This window comes from Pipistrellus kuhlii, unplaced genomic scaffold (assembly GCF_014108245.1).
Source record: "Pipistrellus kuhlii isolate mPipKuh1 unplaced genomic scaffold, mPipKuh1.p scaffold_m20_p_5, whole genome shotgun sequence".
Taxonomy (NCBI): Eukaryota; Metazoa; Chordata; class Mammalia; order Chiroptera; family Vespertilionidae; genus Pipistrellus; species Pipistrellus kuhlii.
Window position 1 is genome coordinate 65,863,081 of NW_023425551.1, and position 23,734 is coordinate 65,886,814.

General features: G+C 42.3%; 1 protein-coding gene across 6 annotated transcripts in view; it reads left to right on the plus strand.

The window, feature by feature from the left end:
• Nucleotides 1-1,419: 1,419 nt before the first annotated feature.
• Nucleotides 1,420-23,734, plus strand: part of GCLC (glutamate-cysteine ligase catalytic subunit) — a 39,844-nt gene continuing 17,529 nt past the window's right edge. For 5 of the 6 annotated variants that reach the window (XM_045573398.1, XM_036414030.2, XM_036414032.2 and 2 more), the window contains exons 1-3: nt 4,793-5,372; nt 22,518-22,630; nt 23,405-23,587. In XM_045573398.1, the coding sequence (XP_045429354.1) occupies nt 5,223-5,372; nt 22,518-22,630; nt 23,405-23,587 (446 nt within the window). In that variant the 5' untranslated portion in view covers nt 4,793-5,222. Of the gene's footprint in view, nt 1,449-4,792; nt 5,373-22,517; nt 22,631-23,404; nt 23,588-23,734 lie in introns of those variants that run through there. The other variant, XM_036414028.2, reaches the window with a different exon arrangement.

Consider the following 23,734-nt stretch of genomic DNA (forward strand, 5'->3'; position numbering starts at 1 on the left):
AAACACAACTTGGCTTAAATTGACCCAGCAGGTTACCCTCCGAGCTAAGATGAAGACCCCAGTGTCTTTTGGCTACTGCTCTTCTATCATACAGTCCTGGGGCCTTGTTCAGTATAAGCAAATCAAGTTTCAAGTACAATATAATGCAGGGAAAAATCCTCTCTACGTCTTCTGCATTTTGTACCATGTACACTGAAGTTAAGAAGTAACTGCACTTGTTCCTACCAACTGATTCAAATAAAAAGGAAGCCTTAAGTGCTTCACTGGCATATCAGAGGTCTTTTGGGGAACAGGTGTATCAGAGAAGGGGAGCTGTGTGGAGCTGGTATCAGTATTCAGGAAGAGTCCTGGAAAGAGGCCCTCTGCTTCATGAGGCTGTGAGGTGTAGCAGAAATGGCAAAGGCTCTGAAATCACAGTTATTCAAATCCCCGTGTAGCCACTACCCGTTATTTACAATTACAGTAGTACTACGCCCTTATCCAGGGTTTTGATTTTCCTTTCTTAAAGTTTCAGTTACCAGTGCCAAACGCAGCCTGAAAATATTAAATGGAAAACTGCAGGGGGGAAAAAAAATCATATTTAAAATGTGTGTGCCCTTCAGGGTAGCATGATGAACCCTCCCACCGCCCCCTCCAGATGTGAATCCCCTTGTCTGGAGTCTTCACCCTGTATTCCTGCCCTGCCCTAGTCATTCAGTAGCCATTTCAGTCATAGTTCAACTATCTCGAGTACTTACGTTTCAAGTAAACTTTATTTAACTTAATAATGGCCCCAAAGCACAAGAGTAAACTTTAAGTATGTATGCACGGAAAAAACACCATATATAGGGTTCTGTACTACCTGTGCCTTTAGGCATACTCAGAGTGGGGATAGGGACTTGGAATGTATCTCTCACATAAGTGAGGATGCAAGGGGACTACTGTACTGGATCCCAGTTGCCTGATGTATATAAAACGCGGCAACGAGGACTGTTCTTTGGACTCCAGATCACAGTGCTTGGCATAAAGCAGGTGTCCCATAAAGAGCGAGTTACTGAGCCCACCGGAGAGACCAGAGTATGCGCAGGCCAAAGAGAGCAGCATGGTCTGGGGCGGTGACAAGTTCTTCTTTCAGATGGACCCCTAGGCACACACCGCTGCTAGCCTCATTTAGTCTCTGCTCTGCCAGCTCCCAGCGCTGCGCGAACCGCTGACTCAGGGTAACGGGAACTGCGTGACTACTGGGAAATAACCATTTTTTTCCCCCCTCCTGGCCCGGAGTCCCGAATAACCGACGAGTCAGAAATGGCTGCTGCAGCAGCAGAAGGAGCCAGGGGGTCAGGGTTGGCCAACCCAGACTTTGCCCCCGAAGCAGCCTTGCCTGGATTGACCTCTAGCACGGAGCCCGCACAAAGTGCTGAGTCACGCGGGGGCGGCGCCCCGCGCCGGGAGGCGGGCCCGGGCCGTCACGTGGCCGGGGCGGTATCACAACAACCCCGCGGCGTGCAGCGCCCGCGCTTCCTCCCGCGACCGAGCATGCTCAGCTCGGCCGCGCGGCTGCGGGAGGCCCCGGCGCCCGGCTCCACCGTCCGGGTTTTCCCGGCGGCCGTCCTGGGTGCGGGGAGCCCGGGATGCGCTGTCCGAACCGCCGCTCTCTGAGCTCGGTTCCGGCCTTAGGAATCTTGTAACCCGGCACCAACCCCAGTTTGTCCCCCACCCTCCCCAAGAAATCACCAGGAATCTCCTTTGGGAAAAGCCTGGGGAAGAGCTGATTCTGCAACATATGAGCTCCTTCTTGTCTCCTTAAGGCTCGTTGAAGCCCTAAGCGTGTCAAACTCGCAGCATGTCAAACTTGCTTGCTTGCGGGGGCTGCCTGCTGAGACCCACTCCCTAGTCCTGGTTGCAATCTGCAGAATGAGTTCCAGGAGTAAACCTAAAAATGCAAAACGCTGTCCAACACAGGGGAATGACTGTTGTGGAATGTGACTTCGTTGATCGGTGTTGGGTTTCCTTACCCCTAGTAACAGTAGTTGGCAAAGGCACTGCAGAGACCATGGCTTGTACCTAACTGCCTGGTGGTGCCGCCACGCTGCACCCAACTGGGGATTGTCCAGAGCCCAGAAGCTCCCTCTTGGGGTGCTAGTTTGGAGTTTGGGGGCCCTCCTGTGAGAATCAACCGGAATCTAAAACTGACTCAAATGATAGTATTGACTCTCACTACATTCAGTATCATGAGCACTAGCTAGACTAAACCATGGCGCCTCCTGACCACACACCCCCTTCACCGTTTCCTTTTTAAAACGAAACTGACGCTTTCCCAAGAGACCAGCTTCACCATATTGTGAGGAAATGAAACAGGTGTAGAGGAAAGTGGGTGCTTTGCAAAGTGTAAAAGTCTACACTTGTACTGCCTTAATTAAGTGGAATGCAAGCCACAAATGTAATCTAAAAATTTCCATTAGGTACCTTTAAACACTAAAAAGAAACAAGTGAATTAATTTAAATTATTTTATCTTGACATATCCAAAATACTCCTATAGCAATATAGTCAATATGAAGTTATTGAGGTATTTGCATTTTGGGGTACTAAGTTTTTTAATTGGGTGTGTGTATTCTACCCATATCACACCTCCCAGGCCACTAACTTTTCACTGGAAATTCTTGATCTGTGTTTCATAAAATGAACAGATGGAAAAGTGGATTTACATTCCCAACCTCTTGCAGGTTCCCTTAAAAGTTTTCCAGCAACCACATGAAATATCCATTTTGACATTTACATTTAAGTGGGCTTAAATAAAACTGAAATTCAGTTTCTCAGTCAAATTAGCCATATTTCAAACACTGTAGTCACAGATGGTGGACCGCTATTGTGTTGAACAATGCAGATCTATGCAAATATGCGGTGAGATTGTGAGAAAAACAAAAGGACCCTTTGGATGCCTCCTCACCTGTATTCAAAACAATGGCCAACCCTGTCTCCCACCCTAGCCCCCACACGTATCTGCCTTCCACAGGAAGCAAACATTTAGGCAAAGCACTTTTCTAGAATTAAAGATACAAAGGCATAAATGATATCTATCCCAGAGGAAATCACTATCTAATGTGGAGATATTTTTAAAACGATTCTATTATAATGCAGAAATCGAGGCCTGTTCAAATATGACCAAAATACAGGCAGGAGTAACTGCAACTCCAAGAACTGGAATGTGTTAGGTGGAGAATTCCAAGATGAAAGACACAACGGAAAGCCAGGACTACACAGGTCTGGAGAGATTGGTGGGGAGGGTACAGGTGAGAGGGCAGGGCAGGGCGAGGATGAGCTCCCAACTCCGCCCCATAGGGCGGAGTTATCCCTAGCCCTCAAAACCCCTGGACTGGGAGAAATCCGCTCTCTTCAGCCATGCTGCCGGTGTGGGTGGGAGGAGCACATGCTACCATGGTGAAGGCTCTTTTGTTTATTGTATTGGACTTGGCTCCCTGGTGGTCCTTGGGGATCTGAAGTCTGGGCGTAACACAGGGAAGAGTGTGCAGTAGGTGGGGATGTTTGAGTCAGCTGGGGGTAAATTAGAACAAGACTTGGTTTTTATCCCGGCTATACTTCTGGGATTGAAATTTCATCCCCTGAGCTTCAATCACTGCCACACTCCACTCCACCTACATACACATAACCTACTTGAAAATTACAGCCAGTCCTTGGGTATCCATGTCCCCAAGGCACATCCAACATGAAGGATATGAGAGAAGAGACTCCTATCGTATATCCACTTAGCAGCTAACAAGTGCTTACTAAATGTTAACTTTGTAGTGTGAGGGAACTGGGCACCGTAAGTACACACATTCTGGCCTCAGTACATGTATGATCTAGTTGCTGTCACTTTCCCCCCTGACATGTCATGCCATTGCTCTGTCAACACATTTATTGAACAACTACTTTGTGGCAAGGTGACTCATAGCTTCCCTTTCTTGACAGGCCAACCCCAGCTGTTTCTTATATCTTCTACCCCTAGGGGTAAACTCACAGGAACATTATTGTAATCACTTACTGGATGACTCTTAGGCTAGGACCCGGTATATATTTTTGGAGGTGATTCCTTCAAATGACCCATCTAGGGCTATTGAACAAAGTCCCTTTTGTTACAATAAATGGTGTCTGTGTCATCCAAAGAAAGTATGTCATCAAATAATCAGAGAATACACACACACACACTTGTAATATACACAGGTGTCTATTGTAGACAAATTGATTCTTCTTAATAACCAGACATTTATTGACCATTAACTCCATGCACCTGTGCATTGTGCACATTCTTACAAACAGGCAAAAAAGACAGAGTTAAGATAATTTTGTACAGGCGTGAAAATAACTTGCGCAAGGTCTCACAGGTAGTAAACAGCGGACACTAGAATGGAACATGTGTTTCATCTGCCTCCCAAGTTACTATTTTTCTTGCCATTCCCTGCTGTTCTCACTCTGCTTTTACAAGGGGGAAGCCCCTCTCTCACCTAAAAAAAATAATCTGGTGGGTCCTTCATTAATTCAAACACTCAACTTTCTTCCCCAAACCGGAGTCGGTATGTTTGGGTAAGAGAAAACTGACTTCTACATTTCGCTTTTGCTGACATCCAGGCCGACCACACACTCCCCGGCCCCGGTGAGCGCGTTCCCTCTGACTCCGCCCTAACCACGCCTGCGCACGCCCCCCTCCCCCGCTGCCCGCTTTGGTCGCTTCCGGCGCTAGGACCCGCCCCTCCTCGGACCCGCCCCGTCCTCCGGCCACGCCCCGTTCCGTAGTTTATAAGATCCGGAGCGACGGATCGCGCCCAGGAAGGGCGGGCGCGCAGAGGGGAGCACTGGGCATGCTCCGCGGCGGCGCAGGTTTTGGTCACAAGTAGGAAGGAGCCAGCGCAGGGCTCGGGGCAAAGGGAAGCGGGAGCCGCCGCGGCCCCGCCGCCTCGGAGCGGGAGCGGGCGAGGGGCGAGGCTGCCGGGCCCAGAGCCGCCCAGCCTGCCCGCACGTCCTCTGTCACCCCGCGAGGTGCGCCGGATCTCGGGGCCGGTCACGGGCCGGTGAGGACCGCGTGTGGGGGAGCCGGACCGGACCGGACCCTCCCTCAGCCGGCTGCGGCCCGAGGGCGCCCCTCCGGGGCGGAGCCGCCCCTGCCTCCTGCCGGCGGCTGAGTGTCCGGCTCGCACTCGGCGCCGGCTCCCGAGAGGAGGAGGAGGAGGAGGAGAAGGGGGCGGCCATGGGGCTGCTGTCCCAAGGCTCGCCCATGAGCTGGGAGGAGACCAAGCGCCACGCCGACCACGTGCGGCGGCACGGGATCCTCCAGTTTCTGCACATCTACCACGCCGTCAAGGACCGGCACCGGGACGTGCTCAAGTGGGGCGATGAGGTGAGCGCCCGCGGCCCCCCGGTCCCCCTGGACCGCCCCGTCAGGTCCCCCTGCGCCGCCTTTGTTCCGCGAGGCCCCACCTGCGACCCCGGCCCCGGGACCCCACGGCTGTCTGCGCCCCAGGGTCCCGGGCGCCTCCCTGCCCCGGGCGCCGCCCCCGCCCTCTCTTACCGGGCGTCCAGGATGGTCTGGGGCGGGGGCCCTGCTCTGAGCCTTCCGGCAGGACTGTTCTCACCCATTCATTCATTCATTCATTCACGCGGGTTTCCTCCTCCTCCTCGAAGCAAATGCGGACTGGGCACTGGGCGGGTTCCACCGTGGAAAAGCGTGATATTTACAATACTTGGTGCTTCGGGGAGTTTACAGTCTGATACTTCTCTGCCGGCCGCCTTTCGCGAGCTCCTCTCAAGATGCACTTTCGCTATTAACGTGAAAGGGGAGTTATCCCAGGAAGGAAGGCCCGTCGTTACTAGGAATCGGGTCTAAAGGATGTTCCTTCTGCCCCGAACCCCCTCATTGGTTATCTTTTAAACCTCTGACTCCTCATCAGTCCCCCCTTTCCTTTCTCCTTTCCTCTCCCTCCGCCTCCCCCCCCCCCTCCACACACACACACACAGAATTGGGATATGTTAATACCTTTCTGTGGCCTAAATCCAGAATCTTAAACTTTACCACAGTGTACGTTCTGCCTGGAGGTGAAAATGTCTCTGGGTTCTCAATATGTTGAACCTGTGTTTAATTGGAAAGATCTGGAAAGCATTGCTTCCGGTGAGAGTTACTCTTTTCTGCCAAAACATTTTGTGCTCTCCTCCCGTTTTAAAAAAATCACAGGTATATACAGTTAAGATAATTAAGTGACTTCATGAAGAACCCACTTATATTTTCTGTATTTCTATCATTGGCCTTTTTTGCGTGGTCAGGTGTAAGTGACTCACCTTCTACTTTGCTATCACTCTTGGCTTAAGTGTGCCAATACACACTCTCTCCCGGAAAGAGTTAGTTGTCGTGTTTCTAAGATTGGAACATAACTCTTCTTGCTGTTTTAAGTTAGAAAAGTATAATAACCAGTAATTCACATTTCTATGTTGTGTGTGTGTTGTTTTTTTTCTTGTCACAAAAGGGGTACAGTATATGTTTGGTGATGATTCTTCAATTTTAATCAAAAGTTAATTGTTTCTTTACAACATCTGGAATTTTATACTTTCATTTGTGTATTGTGTGTATTTTATTATCTATTTATTCTACCCTTTGGAATTCTTTTTTCTCCAGGACTTTTATAAAAATGGAATACTATGAAGAATATTGATTTATTCATGCATAGTGAAGAATGTCAAACTTTTGAGTTATTATTTGAGGTACTGTGTATGGGGTCACATGTAGGGTATTTCTCACCATGGTTTCAGTTAAAGGAGTTTGATAGCCAGATTTATTGTGGAAGGTTTCCTTGATGAGGTGAGGCTTTAAAACAGAGCGGTGGAGTAATTACTCAGGTGTTAGCACTGATCCTTACATGTAGTAGGAATTCACAACTACATTGCTGAATAGAAGTCTTCAGGCTGGGCCAGACAGCAAGCAAGTTTGTTTTTATACAGACCCCTCCGGCAGTAATTGAGAAACTGGCTGGGCAGATAAGAGTAGAGAAGGGTGTGGTGGGTAGTATGGCCCCTGAGATGGTGAGTGGCCGTGGCAGACAGAAAATGGTGTTTGGGGGGCGATATGTTGGACAGTGTTAACGTGAAACCAAAATACGTATTGCTCTTCGTGGGAAGTTTTGGTGGTGTCCTTACCAGGTCATGGACTTGGGTTAAAAAAGAAGAAAGAAGTGCCTTGAAACCGTGGCAGGAGAAACGCTCAGCCCTGGTTACTAGGACACTGTTTGTCTCTGGTAGTATTTAATCAGAAAGAACCCTGGATCTGAGGTTTCACTAGTGTATTCCAAGGCCTGCCAACCTGCCTGTGTGATTCTGAGCCTCAGCTTCCTCGTTTGGCAAGTGAGGGAGTTCTTAAGCTGTAAAAACTACTCCAGCTTTTACAGCTTAAGTACAGTTTGAATAAATTTTAAAATAATGTACATCTTTCAAACTAGAATGTTAGTCTTTGAAACTCACCTGGAGATAATCTTTAGATTGCTGAGTAAAGAGAAGGCTGTCACAAATTGCCATGGTAAAAATGGGTTGTATGCTGGCTTATTGAAACTAAAGAAGTGGGAGCCTTGTATATAGATAGGTAGATTCCAAGATCAGCTTACAGATGCTCTTTCTTTCTCCCTCTTTCTTTCTTTCTTTCCTTCCTTCCTTCCTTCCTTCCTTCCTTCCTTCCTTCCTTCCTTCCTTCCTTCCTTCCTTCTTTCTTTCTTTCCTCCCCTCCCCTCCCCTCCCCTCCCCTCCCCTCCCCTCCCCTCCCCTCCCCTCCCCTCCCCTCCCCTCCCCTCCCCTCCCCTCCCCTCCCCTCCCCTCCCCTCCCCTCCCCTCCCTCTCCTTCCTCTCCTTTTCTTTCTTTCTTCCTTCAGTGTGACAGTGCTAACCCTTGCCACCATTTATTATGCTGTCTCTGTTGGGAATAGGAGTTCTAACTCCTAGGTGCCAGGAACTCATGGGTTCATTTTGCCTCAGGATGAGGTGGGGGTGAAGGGGAGAAGAGGGATATCCCAGGGCGCTCTATTGCTGCTGAACATTGTATGTATGCAAAAAAGTATGCACTTCTCTCTTCACAGCTCACACACAACTTTTCAGGTACATCTTTTGTTTATAACTTTTTTTTAAAATATATTTTATTGATTTTGTACAGAGAAGAAGTGAGAGAGATAGAAACATCCATGAGAGAGAGTCATCGATCAGCTGCCTCTTGCACACCCCCTACTGGGGATATGCCCGCAACCAAGGTACATGCCCTTGACTGGAATCGAACCCGGGACTTTTCAATCCCCAAGCCGATGCTCTATCCATTGAGCCAAACCGGTTTCGGCCATATTTTGTTTATAACTTGAGTCTGCACATTAAAAAACAAACTTATGAAGTCTATGGTGCAAATGTGGCCATAGATACAACTTTTGAGTTTCCCCTGATAATCACTCTAGTATTAGCTACCTGCCAGCCCTTGGCCGCTATTTAGTGGCAGAGGCATTATCAGAACTGAAATCTGTCTGACTCCAGGTTCATTTCTTAAGCACATTATACCGGTTTTGGATTATTTACAATGTATGAGATTTCACCAAATCTCCATTTACAGAGTTCAAACTCTACAGGTTGCAGAGGTATAAGAACACAACATTTAAAAGCAAACATAATTTTTCTTAAATGTTTTTAATCCAATGTGTGGCTCTCAAAGGCAAGAAGATAAACTGTCCTCTAATTAGAAAAGTCCACGTGAATTTTGAGAGGAAAATATGGTATGTCTTTAATATTTGACTGATACGTATAAAACTAATAAAACTGAGGTGGTGGGATTTAAGCGTTGGTATATCATCTGTTGATTTTGAACTACAAGTTTGCCTGTGTGGGTGTGATTGTGTAAGAGTGCTTAAGTGACTATTTAGAAAATGCATCACTTGTCAGGTAATAAGATTATAATCCTATAACAAAAGTACTATAATCTTCAGCTATAAATCTGGAATAGACAAAAACAGTCATTTTAGTCTAATGGAAGCTTTTGTGTAGCAAGTATCTTATCTCGCTTAACCTCATATTCGTCATCTGTAAAATGAGGACAATAATACCTTCCTGGTAGGGTTATTAAGATTAAATGAGATAATGTTGATGAAATAATTTACAAATGAGGGCCTAGCCTTTTAATTAAAGACTCATAAATGGTAACTTAAAATGTTTACTAAAAAAAATTTAATATCCAGTATATCTCATTTAAATTAGAGTGGTCATTAGGGAATGAGGAATTCCATGTATGTGGGTTTTTAAACTAATTAGATATAGTTATATTCCATTAGTTTAGTAACTTTTGGTGATATTTCCAAATTGCATTTAAAAGTAATTATTTCCTGATAGCCATTATGAAGATTTTAGGTTTGTGACACATTAAATAAAGTTGTTGCCTCTTATCTTTCTCAGCTGTCACTGCAGGTATTAGTTTAATATCATTTATTAACTTGTGACTAATAGCAGGGTGATGAAATGAAGAAAAAAAGTGAAACATGGCTGGAGCCTTCTGGTGTGTTTTTTTTTTCCCCCTCTTCAGAATTACCTTTTGTACCAAGAGGTTAATTTTTGAAGGTTAGGAAACTAGTAACTGACCCTATGTTTATATTAGGGATTGAGGCTGAGAATTTAAAGCTTAAATGTAAGCTTGACTATTGCTTCTGAGGTAAACCTTAGTTTTTTGCTGTTTATTTTGTGTTACTTTTGCATGGACTTGGCTTCTTACATCAATTTCATTGAATTGTAAATTACATACAATAACGACTTTTAACAAGTATACATACCAAATATCTACCAACACAGTCAAAATTAAAAATATAAAAAACTTGTATATAGAACACTTCCATCACACTCCAGAAGCTGCTCTGTTCCTTTGCAGGTGTGTGTGTGTGTGTGTGTGTGTGTGTGTGTATGTATGTATGTGTAGCTGCCCTAAGAACGTGTGGCTCGTAATTAGATGAGGAGAAGGGTAGGCAGGCATTCTAGGCAAAAGAACAATGTAATGAAGGTGAGAAATAGCATTGGCATGTGCTGGTTATGTGCACTTAGGTGTTGTAAATGCAGTAAATAGGTCCGATCAGTTTGTAGGAGTTGATGTATGGCTCTGGATAAGTAGAGGTTTTGCTGTAGTTTAAAGGCATGAGGAGAATAGAATGGAAGAAAAAGATTTAATACTTCTGTACAACTGGCTCCTCTAGAAAAACATTTCTGTACTTCTGGTCCAGTTACTGTATCCCCACCTTATCACTATGTGAAGAGGAATGCCTAGAATATAACTTCTAATACTACTGGTAGTAATGTCTAGAAGTGGGGTTAGCAAATGTACTTCCTAGTATTCTGTGTGGCTTCATTTCGAGGTGTAAATTTAGGTAAAGTTTAAGATCCCCTATCTTGAGAAAAGATATCAGAATATTAATTGAACATCAGAATTTCTGTTTCTGAACATTTTTAGATACTCAAGTCATCTGAATGTATTGTTAAACTATATATGGGGCATTACTGATGTTGCTGGTGTTATTTAATGAACTTGCTAATTAATATTCTTTGTTTATGAATTAGCCACATTGTGTGTGTTTTTAATCCTCACCTGAGGATATTTTTTCCTTTTGTGTGTGTGTGTGTGTGTGTGTGTGTGTGTGTGAGAGAGAGAGAGAGAGAGAGAGAGAGAGAGAGAGAGAGAGAGAGAGTGTGTGTGTGTGTGTGTGTGTGTGTGTGTGTGTGTGTGTGTGTGTGTGTAGGGGAAGGAGGAGGGCAAAGAAAGAGAAATATTGATGTGAGAGAGACACATCAATTGGTTGCCTCCTATTCACACCCCAACAAGGCTGGGGATTGAGCCTGCAGCTGGGGTAGATGTCCTTAACTGGGAATCGAACCCATGACCCTTCAATCTGTGGGCTGAGGCTCTAACCACAGAGAAAAACTGGCCAGGGCTAACCAAGTTCATTTTTTAATATTGTAACAGCTTTGTTTAGTTATGATTGACATATAGTAAACTTCATATATATAAAGTACACAGTCTGATAAATTTTGATATACAATATGTATACACCTGTGCAGCCATCACCACAATCCAAATAACAAACATATTCATCACCTCCAAAATGTATTTGTGCCTCTTTGCAATTTCCTCTTCCCCAAGGGATCTTCTTTATATTACTGTAGCTTTGTTCTAATTTCCTAGGGTTTTATAACTAGGAAATCATACAGACCAAAAATCTTGTACTTTTTTGGTCTCACTTTTAAACTCTGCATATGTGTTTTGAGATTCATGTTGTTGCATGTATTATATTTCATTTGCCTTAATTGTTGAGTAGTATTCCATTGTATGGATATACTACAATTTGCTTATTCACTATTTGGGTTATTTCCAAATTTTAGCTATTACAATAACACAAAACATTCATGAACATAAACAGAAGTTTTTGTATGGATTTATGCGTAAATCTTTATTATTATCTAGGAATGATGTGTTTTAGTTTTCAAAGAAACAACCAAACATTTCCAAAGTGGTTGTGTACTATATTTTACATTTACACCAGTAGTGTATACTAGTTCTAATTTGTCCACATTATCACCAACACTTGGTATACTCACTCTTATTAAATTTAGTCATTTTAATAGGTGTGTGGTAGTATTTCATTTTGTATTTTTCATTGTATTTTCTTATAGACCAGTGATGCTGAGTATCTTTTCATGTGCTTATTTGCCATCACTATATCTTTTTGGTGAAGAGTGTTAAAATCATTTGTTTATTTGAGATGCTTTCTTATTACTGAGTTTTGAGATTTCTTTATGTATTTTTTGGATATAAGTCAAATCAGGTATGTACTTTTGTATCAATGTTCTCGTAGTCTGTTTTCATTCTCTAAATGTGTCTTTCGAAGAACAGAAATTGTTCATATTGATGAAGTCCAATTTGTTCCTTTATAGATTATGCTTTTGGTGTGGTATCTTGCTTTAATCCCAGATTACAAAGATTTTCTACTATTCTCTCCCCCCCCCCCCCCAAAGTTTTATAGTCTTAGTTAGGTTTTTACAGTTAGGTCTGTGATCCATTTTGAGTTAATTTTTGTATATGGTGCAAGGTATGGATTTTCTGTTTTGCGTTTTTGCATATTACCCCAGCATCATTTATTGAAAAGATTGCCTTTTCTACACTTTCAAAAGCATGCACAGCCTTTGCACCATTAGCTAATATCAATTGTCAATATATGCGGAGTTTTGGAATTTTTTTGTACTGTTTCATTGGTCTGTTTATCCTTATGGCAGTACCACACTTCTTATTGCTATAATTTTATAATAAGTCATGTGATAAGATAGTAATAGCTCTATAACCTTGTTCTTTTTTAACTTGCCTTGACTCTTCTGGGTCTTTTGAATTTCCACATACATTTTAGAACCAGTTTGGCAATTTCTACCAAAAACAAACAAAACAAACCCTGCTAGGATTTGGACTGGGATTCAATTGAATCTATAGGTCAATTTGGGGAAAATTGACATCTTCATAATAATGAGTCTTCTGATCCATGAACAAATACATCTCTTAATTATTTATGGTTTCTTTAATTTCTTTCATCAATGTTTTGTAGTTTTCAGTGTACAAGTCTACATCTTTGTCAGATTTATCACTGTTTTGTGTTCTTTTGTTATAAGTAATATTACCTTTAAAGCTTTTTTTTTAAAGCTTTTTAAAAATATGTATATTTCTTTATTGATTTAAGAGAGGAAGACAGGAAGAGGAAGAGAGAGAAAAACATCAGTGAGAAAGAATCATTGACTGGCTGCCTCTTGCACACCCCCTACTAGAGATTGAGCCCACAACCCAGGCATGTGCCCTTGATCGGACCCCAGGACCCTTCAGTCTGCAGGCTGATTGCTTTTTCTACTGAGCCAAACCAGCCAGGGCTAAAGTTTTAATTTCTAGTTCATTGCTAATACATAGTGGGACAAAAGTAAGCTTACTGTTGTGGTAAGTAGAAGAGTTTATTCTTGTATTATTATTTATTAATGTATTTCCATATGAACAACTAAACATACTTTATGCATATCATGAGTATAGAAATAAAATTTTGTATATTTATCTTGTATCCTCCAACCTTACTAAACCTACTTTAAAAAAAATATTTTTGCCCTAACTGGTTTGGCTCAGTGGATAGAGCATCAGCCTGTGGACTCAAGGGTCCCAGCTTCGATTCTGGTCAAGGGCATGTACCTTGGTTGCGGGCACATCCCCAGTAGGAGGTGTGCAGGAAGCAACTGATTGATGTTTCTCTCTTTGTTTCCAACTCTATCCTTCTCCCTTCCTCTCTGTATAAAAATCAAGAAAATATATATTTTTATTGATTTCAGAGAGGAAGGGCGAGGGAGAGATCGAAACATCAATGATGAAAGAGAACCATTGATTGGCTGCCTCCTGCATGCCCCCTACTGGGGATTGAGCCTGCAACACAGTACATGCCCTTAACCTGGGACCCTTCATTCTGCAGCCTGATGCTCTATCCACTGAGCCAAACCAGCTAGGGCTAAACTTGCTTTTGAACATGTGCAATATAGTTCTAATCACTGTTTTAATGTTTTTGTTAACTATAATCTTTGTTATTTAAGGTCAGGTTCAGTGGATTTTTCCCCTCTTCGTTTTGAATATGTTTTCCTGCTTCTTTACATGTCCGATAATCTTTGATTAGAAGCTAGGCATTATGAATTTTATCTTGTTGGGTATTTGTTATTTGTATACTCCTAAAAGAATTCATAAGTATTCTTGGTTCCTGGAATATAGTTATTTGGAGATAGTTTGTTCTTTCAGGTGTTGCTTTTGCAATGTCTTATTTATTTATCTTTATCATTATTATTTTAATCCTCACTGAGGATATTTTTTCCATTGATTTTTAGAGAGGGTGGAAGAGAGAGGGAAAGAGAGAGAAATATCGATGTGAGAGAGACACATCTGTTGGTTGCCTCCTGCATGAGCCCCAACCAGGGCCAGGGCTGGGGAGGAGCCTGCAATCCAGGTAAGTGCCCTTGATTGCAAACGAACCCGGGACCCTTCCACCCCCAGTTGACACTCTATCCAATTAGCCAAACACGCTAGGGCTGCTTTTACAATTTATTAGGCAGATGTAGAGAGGTCTCAGTTAACAGCTAATTCCCTTCTACTGAGACAAGACCTTCATGAATACCTTCCCCAGTGATCCTAAATTAGGAATTATCCCATTATGACTTGTGGGGACACACCTTGCCCCAGCTTTGAGTTCTTGGCTCACATTGTGGGTTAATTCACTAGTGAATCTTTAAGGGGGACCCAGGGTTTTATGAGCAGCTCATTTCTTTTTGGTAGTTGGTCTCCTGACCTGTAATTGACTTGATTTCCTCAGACCTTCAGCTCCATCTCTTCAATTCAGGGAGTCCTCCAGGCTGTGATTCACCTCCCTGTCCATAATGTAGAGCCTCTTTTTAATCAGTAAGTTGGGGCTATTGTAGGGCTCACTTAATTTGTGCCCTTTCACCCCATATCTCAGGGATCTCTGCCCTTGGCTATCTTATGTCCAGTGTCTTGAGAAACTATTCTTACAGCCCTAGCCAGTTTGGCTCAGTGGATAGAGCGTCAGCCTATGGACTGAAGGGTCCCCGGTTCGATTCTGGTCAAGGGCACAGGTTGTGGGCTTGATCCCTAGCGGGGGAGCATGCAGGAGGCAGCTGATCAGTGATTCTCTCTCATCATCTTTCTCTCCCCTCTCCCTCTCTGAAATCAATAAAAATGTTTTAAAAAAGAAAAACTATAATTATTATATATATTCTCACTTTCCCATTCTCTCCTTTCCCTCCCCCCTCTCACACACTCTTTCTCTTCCATTGTTTAGGTGGGAGGATAAAATTGGTTGCTATTATACCATCTTGATTAGAAGTGGAAGACTTTCAGTTTTCCTGTTCTTTCATCTCTACTACTTAGGCTCTAAACTTTGTCCAAAGGCTGGCTACCCTCTTGGTTATATCTCCAGCAACTAAGATGTAGCCAGATTTTTAAAATCAGGATTTTCTTCGCTCCTTTGCTGTAATGTTCAACACTTGATATCACTGTTATCATCCTACGGCCAGGTATTATTTTGAATGTTTGCATCTATTTTCTGAATGGACTTTAATTTGTAGATAGGAGTCCAATTCTTCTCAAATGGTTGTGTGATCCTAGATATGGAACTTAAATTTTTTTGGACCACAGTTTCCTCATCTGTAAGACAAATAAAGGAATTTGTACGAACTACTCTTGTAGGCACTTTATATGCAGTTTCATGTAAGTTCCCCTCTTTTCCCCCTCCCCCCAGAAGGTCGTCCCCCCCCCCCCCCCCCCCCCCCGTGGCTCTATGAGGTAGCTATTCTCCCCATTTTACAAAGGAGAAAAACTGAAATTCACTAAGATTCAAACTGACTCCAAAGCCTACACTCCTCTAGCTGCTCCCTTAGGGACCACCTCCCAGATATCCTGAAGGAAAAGAGCTCTGTGACTGTTTATAGGCTGCAACTTGAGGTGGGATTGAAGGTGAAAGGAAAAGAAGAAAGAATACAAAAAAAGTAGGATTTTGTTTCTGAATGAAAATCAAATTGTCTTAGAGCTACAGGCGCAGGTTTAAGTATTTTTCATTACCAGATGGCTGCCAATGTTTCTCTTTTAGTGAATGCCAGTATTCCTTCAAAACTATAATATTGAATATGAATCTGTCAATTTCTCAGGCTGCAGGACAAATGTTAACAGGTTTGGTAATGTGGCCACAGCGTCCCAGCTAATGTGCTGGCAGCAGAGCCCTATGACCAGGCAGCAGCAGACGGGCCCTTTACATGAAGATCAGGCTCACTGACGGTTATGCAGACTGTGCAGCCTCATCCCAAGACAGCAGGTTGCGGGCCAGAATCAGGGCCCCAATCAGGAGTTTTGACTTACCTTTTTTTTTTTTTTTTAATATATATTTTATTGATTTTCCACAAAGAGGAAGGGAGAGGGATAGAGAGCTAGAAACGTCAATGAGAGAGAAACATCGACCAGCTGCCTCCCGCACACCCGCCACTGGGGACATGCCTGCAACCAATGTACATGCCCGTCACTGGAATCGAACCTGTGACCTTCCAATCCGCAGACCGACGCTCCATCCACTGAGCCAAACCGGTTTCGGCTTGACTTCCCTTTTTGAGAGTTTGCTCCTTTCACTCGAATCTCAAATAGGGCAGTGAAGGAGTTTGTTAATAAGAGTCTCCATCTTTCAAATCCCATCTGAAGCAGGTCTATTTGTGGCTTCTGCCCTACCATGCAGGAGTAATTCCTGAAGAAGCGCCTCAATGCTGCCCTAGGAGATGTGATCGTGAAAGAGGAACTGCTCAGATTCTTGTGATGGTGGAAGAGCATTAAACGTGGAGGTCTTAATTGCTGTAACGGGGGCTATAGGTGGGCCCCTCTGAGCACAGCAGTTACTTTGGAGTTCAAATTCCTCTATGGTAGCATTTGCTCTCAGTCTCTTTAAAAGAAAGCATTCTTTTTCCCCTCTTCTTCTTTGTCTGGGTTAGTCTACCACCAGTTCCTAAGAACTAAAACTCTGATTTTCTCATAGGCAGTCCCTGAATTTAAGCCAATCTAATTTATAAACATACGTCACAAGGGGACGTGCTTGCTTTCTCGATTGCTCATCTCTAGTAGTGTATCAGGCCCTGAGCTGGGGTCTCCTGTGGAGGATGTGTGTTCTGTAGCAATAGTCCTGCCTCTGCTAATGTCTTAAGCTTTCTGTACCTGGAGGAGCCACCGTAGAGGTTCTTGATGGGCCTTACCCCCATAGATTCTTGATGCAGCCTCACTCGGTCACACGCCTCTTACCCACCTCCAGCTGAGCACTCCAGAGCAGTTGATCCAAAGCAACCTCTATCTGGGGATCAGAATACCCTCTTTGTTGTCAACCACATTGTAACTGGGACTCTGGTAGGGGAGTTATGTTCTCAGAAATGAGCCAAGAAATTCACTTGTCCTTAGAATTCAGAAGCTCTATACTCTAGTACAGGTGTTTTGAGGTAAATAGAAATTACTTATATTTAAAATATTGTTTCTTTAAAAAAAAAAAAAAAAATATATATATATATATATATATATATATATATATATATATATATATATATATATATATTGCCAAAACCGGTTTGGCTCAGTGGATAGAGCGTCGGCCTGCGGACTGAAAGGTCCCAGGTTCCATTCCAGTCAAGGGCATGTACCTTGGTTGCGGGCACATCCCCAGTGGGGGGTGTGCAAGAGGCAGCTGATCGATGATTCTCTCTCATTGATGTTTCTCTCTATTCCTCTCTGTAAAAAGTCAATAAAATATATTTTTTTAAATCATATAAAAATATATATAGTATATTTATTTATTTTTTTTACAGAGAGGAAGGGAGAGGGATAGAGACTTATAAACATACAATAGATGAGAGAGAAACATTGATCAGTTGCCTCCTGCACACTCCCATGGGAGAGAGCCAACAGTGAATAGAGGAGCTGGCCCCCAACCCTGAATTTTGAATTTCAGTAGGGTGGCTTTAGACAAAGGAATTTTCTCAAAGTATAATCTCCCTAAATAGGGATGTTCCTGTAACTGCTTCTGAGTCTTAGAGAAGTAGAGTGTTTGCCTGATTAAGCACAGCTTTCACTTCCAGAGAGTAGAAATTTAAAAAGAAGTATTTTATAAAATATCTAGCCTTTCCTTGGACATTCTAAGTTTTCTGTATCCCGCACCTTAATGGTAGAGTATCAGAATGTTTTTGTTGTAGTATTAAAAAGGAAAACTTTTATTTTAAACTTGGTAAATACCATTTAAAGACAACAAACATACTAAAAAGTTTAATGTTTACAGTTAATATTTACTGTTACCTTGAACTTCAATGTCACAAATATTTCACAGTCTTACTATATGATCAGCATTGTACTGAGTACTTACATCACCCTCAATTAAGATTATATTTATTGGCCTAATTTCAGATGAATAAGGCATCTTGTGCTTGTGCAAACCTGCATTAAATAACTAAGGGGTTATTGTGTACATGTCATTCCTAGCAATGCTATGTAACAGTAAACTATATAATAGTCTTTGAATGTGCCTTTGATTAAACAGCTTAGAGATATTAGTGACTGTTATTCTAGTAGGATAACATTTAGCCACTTAAGTATGAAATTCAAAAGATTTTCATTTGTAGAAAGAGTAATGTGCATTTTTAAAATATGAGTTTCTCACAAAGAGTGGTAGGTTATTTTTATGGGGCTTATTCTCCCTCCACTAAAAAAGACAACTGATGGGCACCAAATAGCAGTGTCCCTAAGTTACATCTAGGGCATTATGATCTGTGTACTGAGAATAGTGCAGTGGCTATTTTTGCTTTTTCCAAATGATGTATTAATTACACAGATTTGGATTAGTCACTCTGCAGTCCATTTTATGTTCTTTGGGCATACACTTTTGGAGTTGTGTGTGTGTGGTGCACATAGATGTTGCTATAACTCTGGGTGTACCGCCTACATGCTTTTCGAAGTCAGAAACCGGATTCAATTTAATCATTGGAATCTACGTTATGTACCGAAGGGCCTGTATATCCTGTTTTGTTATTTTCTCTTTGATTTTATCTTTTCCTCTCCTCTCATCTCTTGTGTGCAGAAAGATTTAGGATAGGGACAAACTCCAGAAGGAATAAAACAAATCACTGTGGTTTTAGGTATTTTATATTGGGAAAGCATTGTCTTATTGTATCACATTTTATTATCTCTCAACAGCAAGATTACTGAGCCAAAATCCATTTTAGCTCTAGTTTGACTCAAAGATTGAGTTAGTTATTCGAGTGTTTGTATGAACTAGAATTGGAAACAAATACAAATGTATTGAAGTTAGTGGGGGAAGGATTAAATAAGATAACAAAAAGCCAAGAGGATAAAAAACCATTTTGGGCCCTGGTACAGAATGGTTAAGGTGACTGTAGGGACAGCTACTTCAGAACACCTTAAATTTTGAGTTTGAAAAATCTTCCGGGAGTTTTAAGGCTTCTAACTGAATTTGGATTTGTTTCCAGAAGTAAGTTTTTCTTTCTCACTTGATAAGTGCTCTGATGTTTTTCTGTTTCATTTGCTTAATGAGATCGATGCTGAATATTTTTTAGTTGAGAATTGGGTTTGTTAGCATTTTAAGTATCATCCATTTGGCTGGTATGTAAAGCTCAAACTGAGTTTGAGTGCTTGGCTCTTTTTTGCCCACCCATGCTCTTAAATTGTGGGCTAAGAATGAGTTTTGAATTTCAACTATTTAAAAACTAGGAAACTAACAAAAGTAATTGCAATTTAGGTTATGCAATTGGTACAAAAGTTCTTGTTCATTATGATAGTAAATGATGGGAACCCAGTAAGCTAGGAAGTTTCTCTTCATCTTCCAGAAGATAACCCTGAAAACATATGCTGCCAGGCAGATATGTTGAATCCAGTGATAGAAGGAGCGGATACTGAAGGAGAAGATTCCTTGTACCTGGGAGAGTTAGGAATGCTGGATAGAGCACATGTGCGCTCCACTCGTCCGGAGCATAAGAGATGAACCTACGCATCTATTTAAATCTGTAACCATACTGTTATATCACAGCTACTATGATACATTGTCAGGCCCACCTCATAAAATTGAGGCATAATCAATTTGAGAGATTTTCAGCCAGTATTATAAACTTTCCCCCTGCCTCATGTAGCTTACTGCAATTTTTTTAAAAAGCTTATTTCTAACAAAATCTGGCATCCTCTATAGTCCTAGCAGTAAGGTGTGCTGGGCCTTGAGGCCAGTCAGAGCTGGGCTCAAATCCCTGCTCTGATACTATGGCCTTGGGCTACTTACTCGGCATCTCTGAGCCTCTTTGCCTATCTGGAAAAGGGTGAAAATGTCAACTTGGCTTGATGGGTTTGAAGATCAGAATCCATAAATCAAAGTTCATGACATACCTTTTCTCATTATGATCATTTAGAGGTAAATTTGTTTCTCATACCTATGATACTTTATATATTCATTCTGAGACTTAAAGGTTCCTGTTCCATCATGTTTTTGTTATTCAGAAGTCATGGGCCTGTAGATGCTATCTGAAAGCCTGCACTTAAAATTGAGAGCAGTTCCAGATTCTGCCGCCCAAGTTTCAGGCATTTCACATGGAGTGATTGTACACTTCTAGCTCATGTACCTAAATCAAGTAGTCTTACCTACTTTTTGAACTAAAAAATTTTGATGGAGAAGCATGAATGGGAACTTAGACTCACTGATAAAGTAACTATCTTGTCCGTTCAGGCTGTTGTAACAAGTACTACACACTTGATGGCTTAAACAGACATTTATTTCTCACACTTCAGGAAGTTGTGAAGTCCAGGGTCAAAGGTGTTAGCAGATTTAGTTCCAGGGAAGGGCCCCATCCTGGCTCATAAATGCCCGCCTTCTTGCTGTGTCCTCCCACATTGAAGAGAGAGATCACTTGTCTTCTAAGGGCACTAATTCCATCATGAGGACTCTACTCTCCTGACCTAAATACCCAGAGGCCTCACCTCAAATACTATTACATTGGAAATGAAATACTATTACATATGAATTTTGGGGGACAAAAACATTCAGTCCATAGCAACAGTTAACAAAAGTTAATTGAAAGTTCATTATTTTGCCGATACCGGTTTGGCTCAGTGGATAGAGCGTCGGTTTGCAGACTGAAAGGTCCCAGGTTCGATTCCAGTCAGGGGCATGTACGTTGGTTGCGGGCAGATCCCCGGTAGGGGGTGTGCAATGGGTGGCTGGTTGATGTTTCTCTACCATCGATATTTCTGGCTCTGTATCCCTCTCCCTTCCTCTCTGTAAAAAAATCAATAAAATATATTTAAAAAAAAGAAAAGAAAGTTCATTATTTTGTTGCTTAAACTTACCAGGCTATGTCATATGGTTCCTAACACCCCTCCTCCCCCCTCTCCATCTCCACCCCCCGTTAATTCTATTTCTTAGCTGAAGGGCAAAACCATTTCTTGAAGGGGTACCATTTCTGTGCTAAGGAAAGCTGGCTCACATGCCTTCCAAGGTGGGACAGGTACACATAAAAAAGGGAATAGGCCACTGTGGACCACAGAGCACCCCCCAAAGGGGAGCAGCCCAGCCCCAGCCCTGCAGGACTCTGACATAGTCCTGGGCTCTAGGTGTGTGATTCTAAGGCTGGGAATCTGAATTGACATGCAGCTGTCAGATAGTAGATGTATTGTTGCTTGCTTTTTTTAAAAAAAATTCTTATTTTCATATGATAAGCCAAACAAAATACATCTGTGTATTGGTCTGCCTTGTGGGGCATCAGTTTGCCTCATCTTCTCTGTCTTGTGCAAAAGGTACTCTTAAGTGTTTGCCTGGAAGATCTATTTCCATACCTTTCCCTTAAATATGGGTAATGTGTGTTTTATTTCAATTGTGGAGATTCATAAACTTCAGTGTTCATATCAGGTACTTTTAAAGTACCTGATTTGAGGGAAACCAAAAGTAGGTTTTATGTGTACTCTGTCCAGAAAAGTCTTACTTTGGTACTGAACTCTGATTTTTTCAGAATTCCCCCAGGTATTGTTATAAATGCACTAGATCAGTAGTCGACAAACTCATTAATCAACAGAGCCAAATATCAACAGTACAACGATTGAAATTTCTTTTGGGAGCTGAAAACCGACTTCTGTGCATGGGCCACAAAGTTTCAATTGCACTGCCCACACACAGTATTTTGTGGAAGAGCCACACTCAAGGGGCCAAAGAGCCGCATGTGGCTCGAGAGCCACAAATTGCCGACTACTGCCCTAGATCACCTTGCATTGTCAATTTGATCTGGTTTCAGAGTTGGGAAGTTGTCTTACATTTTTATTGAAAAACAGAATCAAGCAGGTCAAACTCAAAGGCTGACACGGTCCAAATAAATGAGGCATGCAGAGAGTTTGACATGGCTTGCACCAACTGGTTGAAACTTCTAAAATAACTGCTCCATATTGGTGTGTTGATTATTGAACTCTACAGTAGTGGGACTTAAGTGGGATTATTAAATAACCTGCCAGGAAGTAAGGATCCACCTACCTTGGGTCAAAATGCCCAGATTACCCACTTTATAATAAGCCAGTTGAGGAAATAAATTTTAAAATGCAACTTCTTGCCAGTGTAATGTTTAGAATCTTAGCTTAAAATACTTTCTCTTGAAGTACAATTTTACAAAATGGGCATCTTGACTTCTTTTAAGATATTAAGAATAAGGGGGGAAAGAAGTGGTCCTCAGTGCCACTGTTAACTATTTTCTCCAGGTTTTCAAATTTTGCAAACAAATGTTTATTTTATGCCTTCGTGTCAGGGAATGTGAGTCTAAAGTTATTGTCGATCCTTTCCAACCTCCATGTTTCCCTGCCTTCTTCTCTTAAAGGTCACACAGCACCAACCTGAAAGAATGTTCATCTTTCTCTCAATTTCAACAGGTGGAATACATGTTGGTGTCTTTTGATCATGAAAATAAAAGAGTCCAGTTGCTCCTGTCTGGAGAAGAAGTCGTTGAGGCTCTACAAGAAAAGGGGGAAAAGAAAAACCCAAAGTAAGCTGTTCTAGTGTTTCTGAAACTGTCAAACTACTAGAATAGAGTCTTTCCTTGAATGTAAAGGACAGAGAGCATACCAGTTTAGAGCCCAGGTTCTGATTCCCAGCTGCCTGGGTGCAAATCCTGGTTCCTGTACTTAACTGCTGGGTAACCTTAGGCAAGTCACTTAACTCCTCTGTGCCTGTTTCCTCATCTGTATGGTAGGGATAATGATACCTACCTTGGAGAGTGTTGACATTTCAAAACCCATTAATATATTAAAGCACTTAGAACAGTAAAGGCAAAATATAGCTTATTATTTTTAAAAATTGCCATAGTGTTACTGAGACCACGAACTATGGTGCCAGATTAAACTTGCAGATTGGTTTTGTTTGGCTGATGGGATATTTTCTAAATATTTATTTAACTAGACAAAGAGGGGAAGAGGGCCTGTACTCTGTGGTTTATTTTTCTCCTCACCTCAGCCCAGAACTGAAAGAGACCTTAGGGCCTCATCTCCTTTCCTGCACAGGGACTAGCTTGTCTGGACAGAGAGTGCCCTGTGCGTGTTTTCGGTTATTTATAAATATTTTGGGCCTGGTACTTTTAACCCTTATATAGTTGAAGAGCTATAGAAAATTAATGGCCTTCGGGAATTAAAAAGCAGTTTTTAGCTTCATATATACCTAATAGTTTCTAACATTTTTGAGGCAGTGCTTTAAAAGAACTTCTAAGAATCGAGTAGACTGCAGCAAAGAATAAGATGAAGCAAATGTTTTTCTTCCTCTGTAGCCACCCTACACTTTGGAGACCGGAGTACGGGAGTTACATGATTGAAGGGACGCCTGGACAGCCATATGGAGGAACCATGTCCGAGTTCAACACAGTCGAAGACAACATGAGACAGCGCCGGAGGGAGGCAACTTCTTTATTAAAAGAAAATCAGGCTATTTGCACAATAACTTCATTTCCCAGGTTAGTTTCTACATGAACATGCCCCAGGGGACAGTTCGGAGCTCAAGGTTTTAAAGAGCAAATCATGACCAAGCATTTGACTCTACAGTTCTCATACTTGACAGACCACAGACTGGTCATTCTTCATAGCACTGCCTTAGGCAGCCT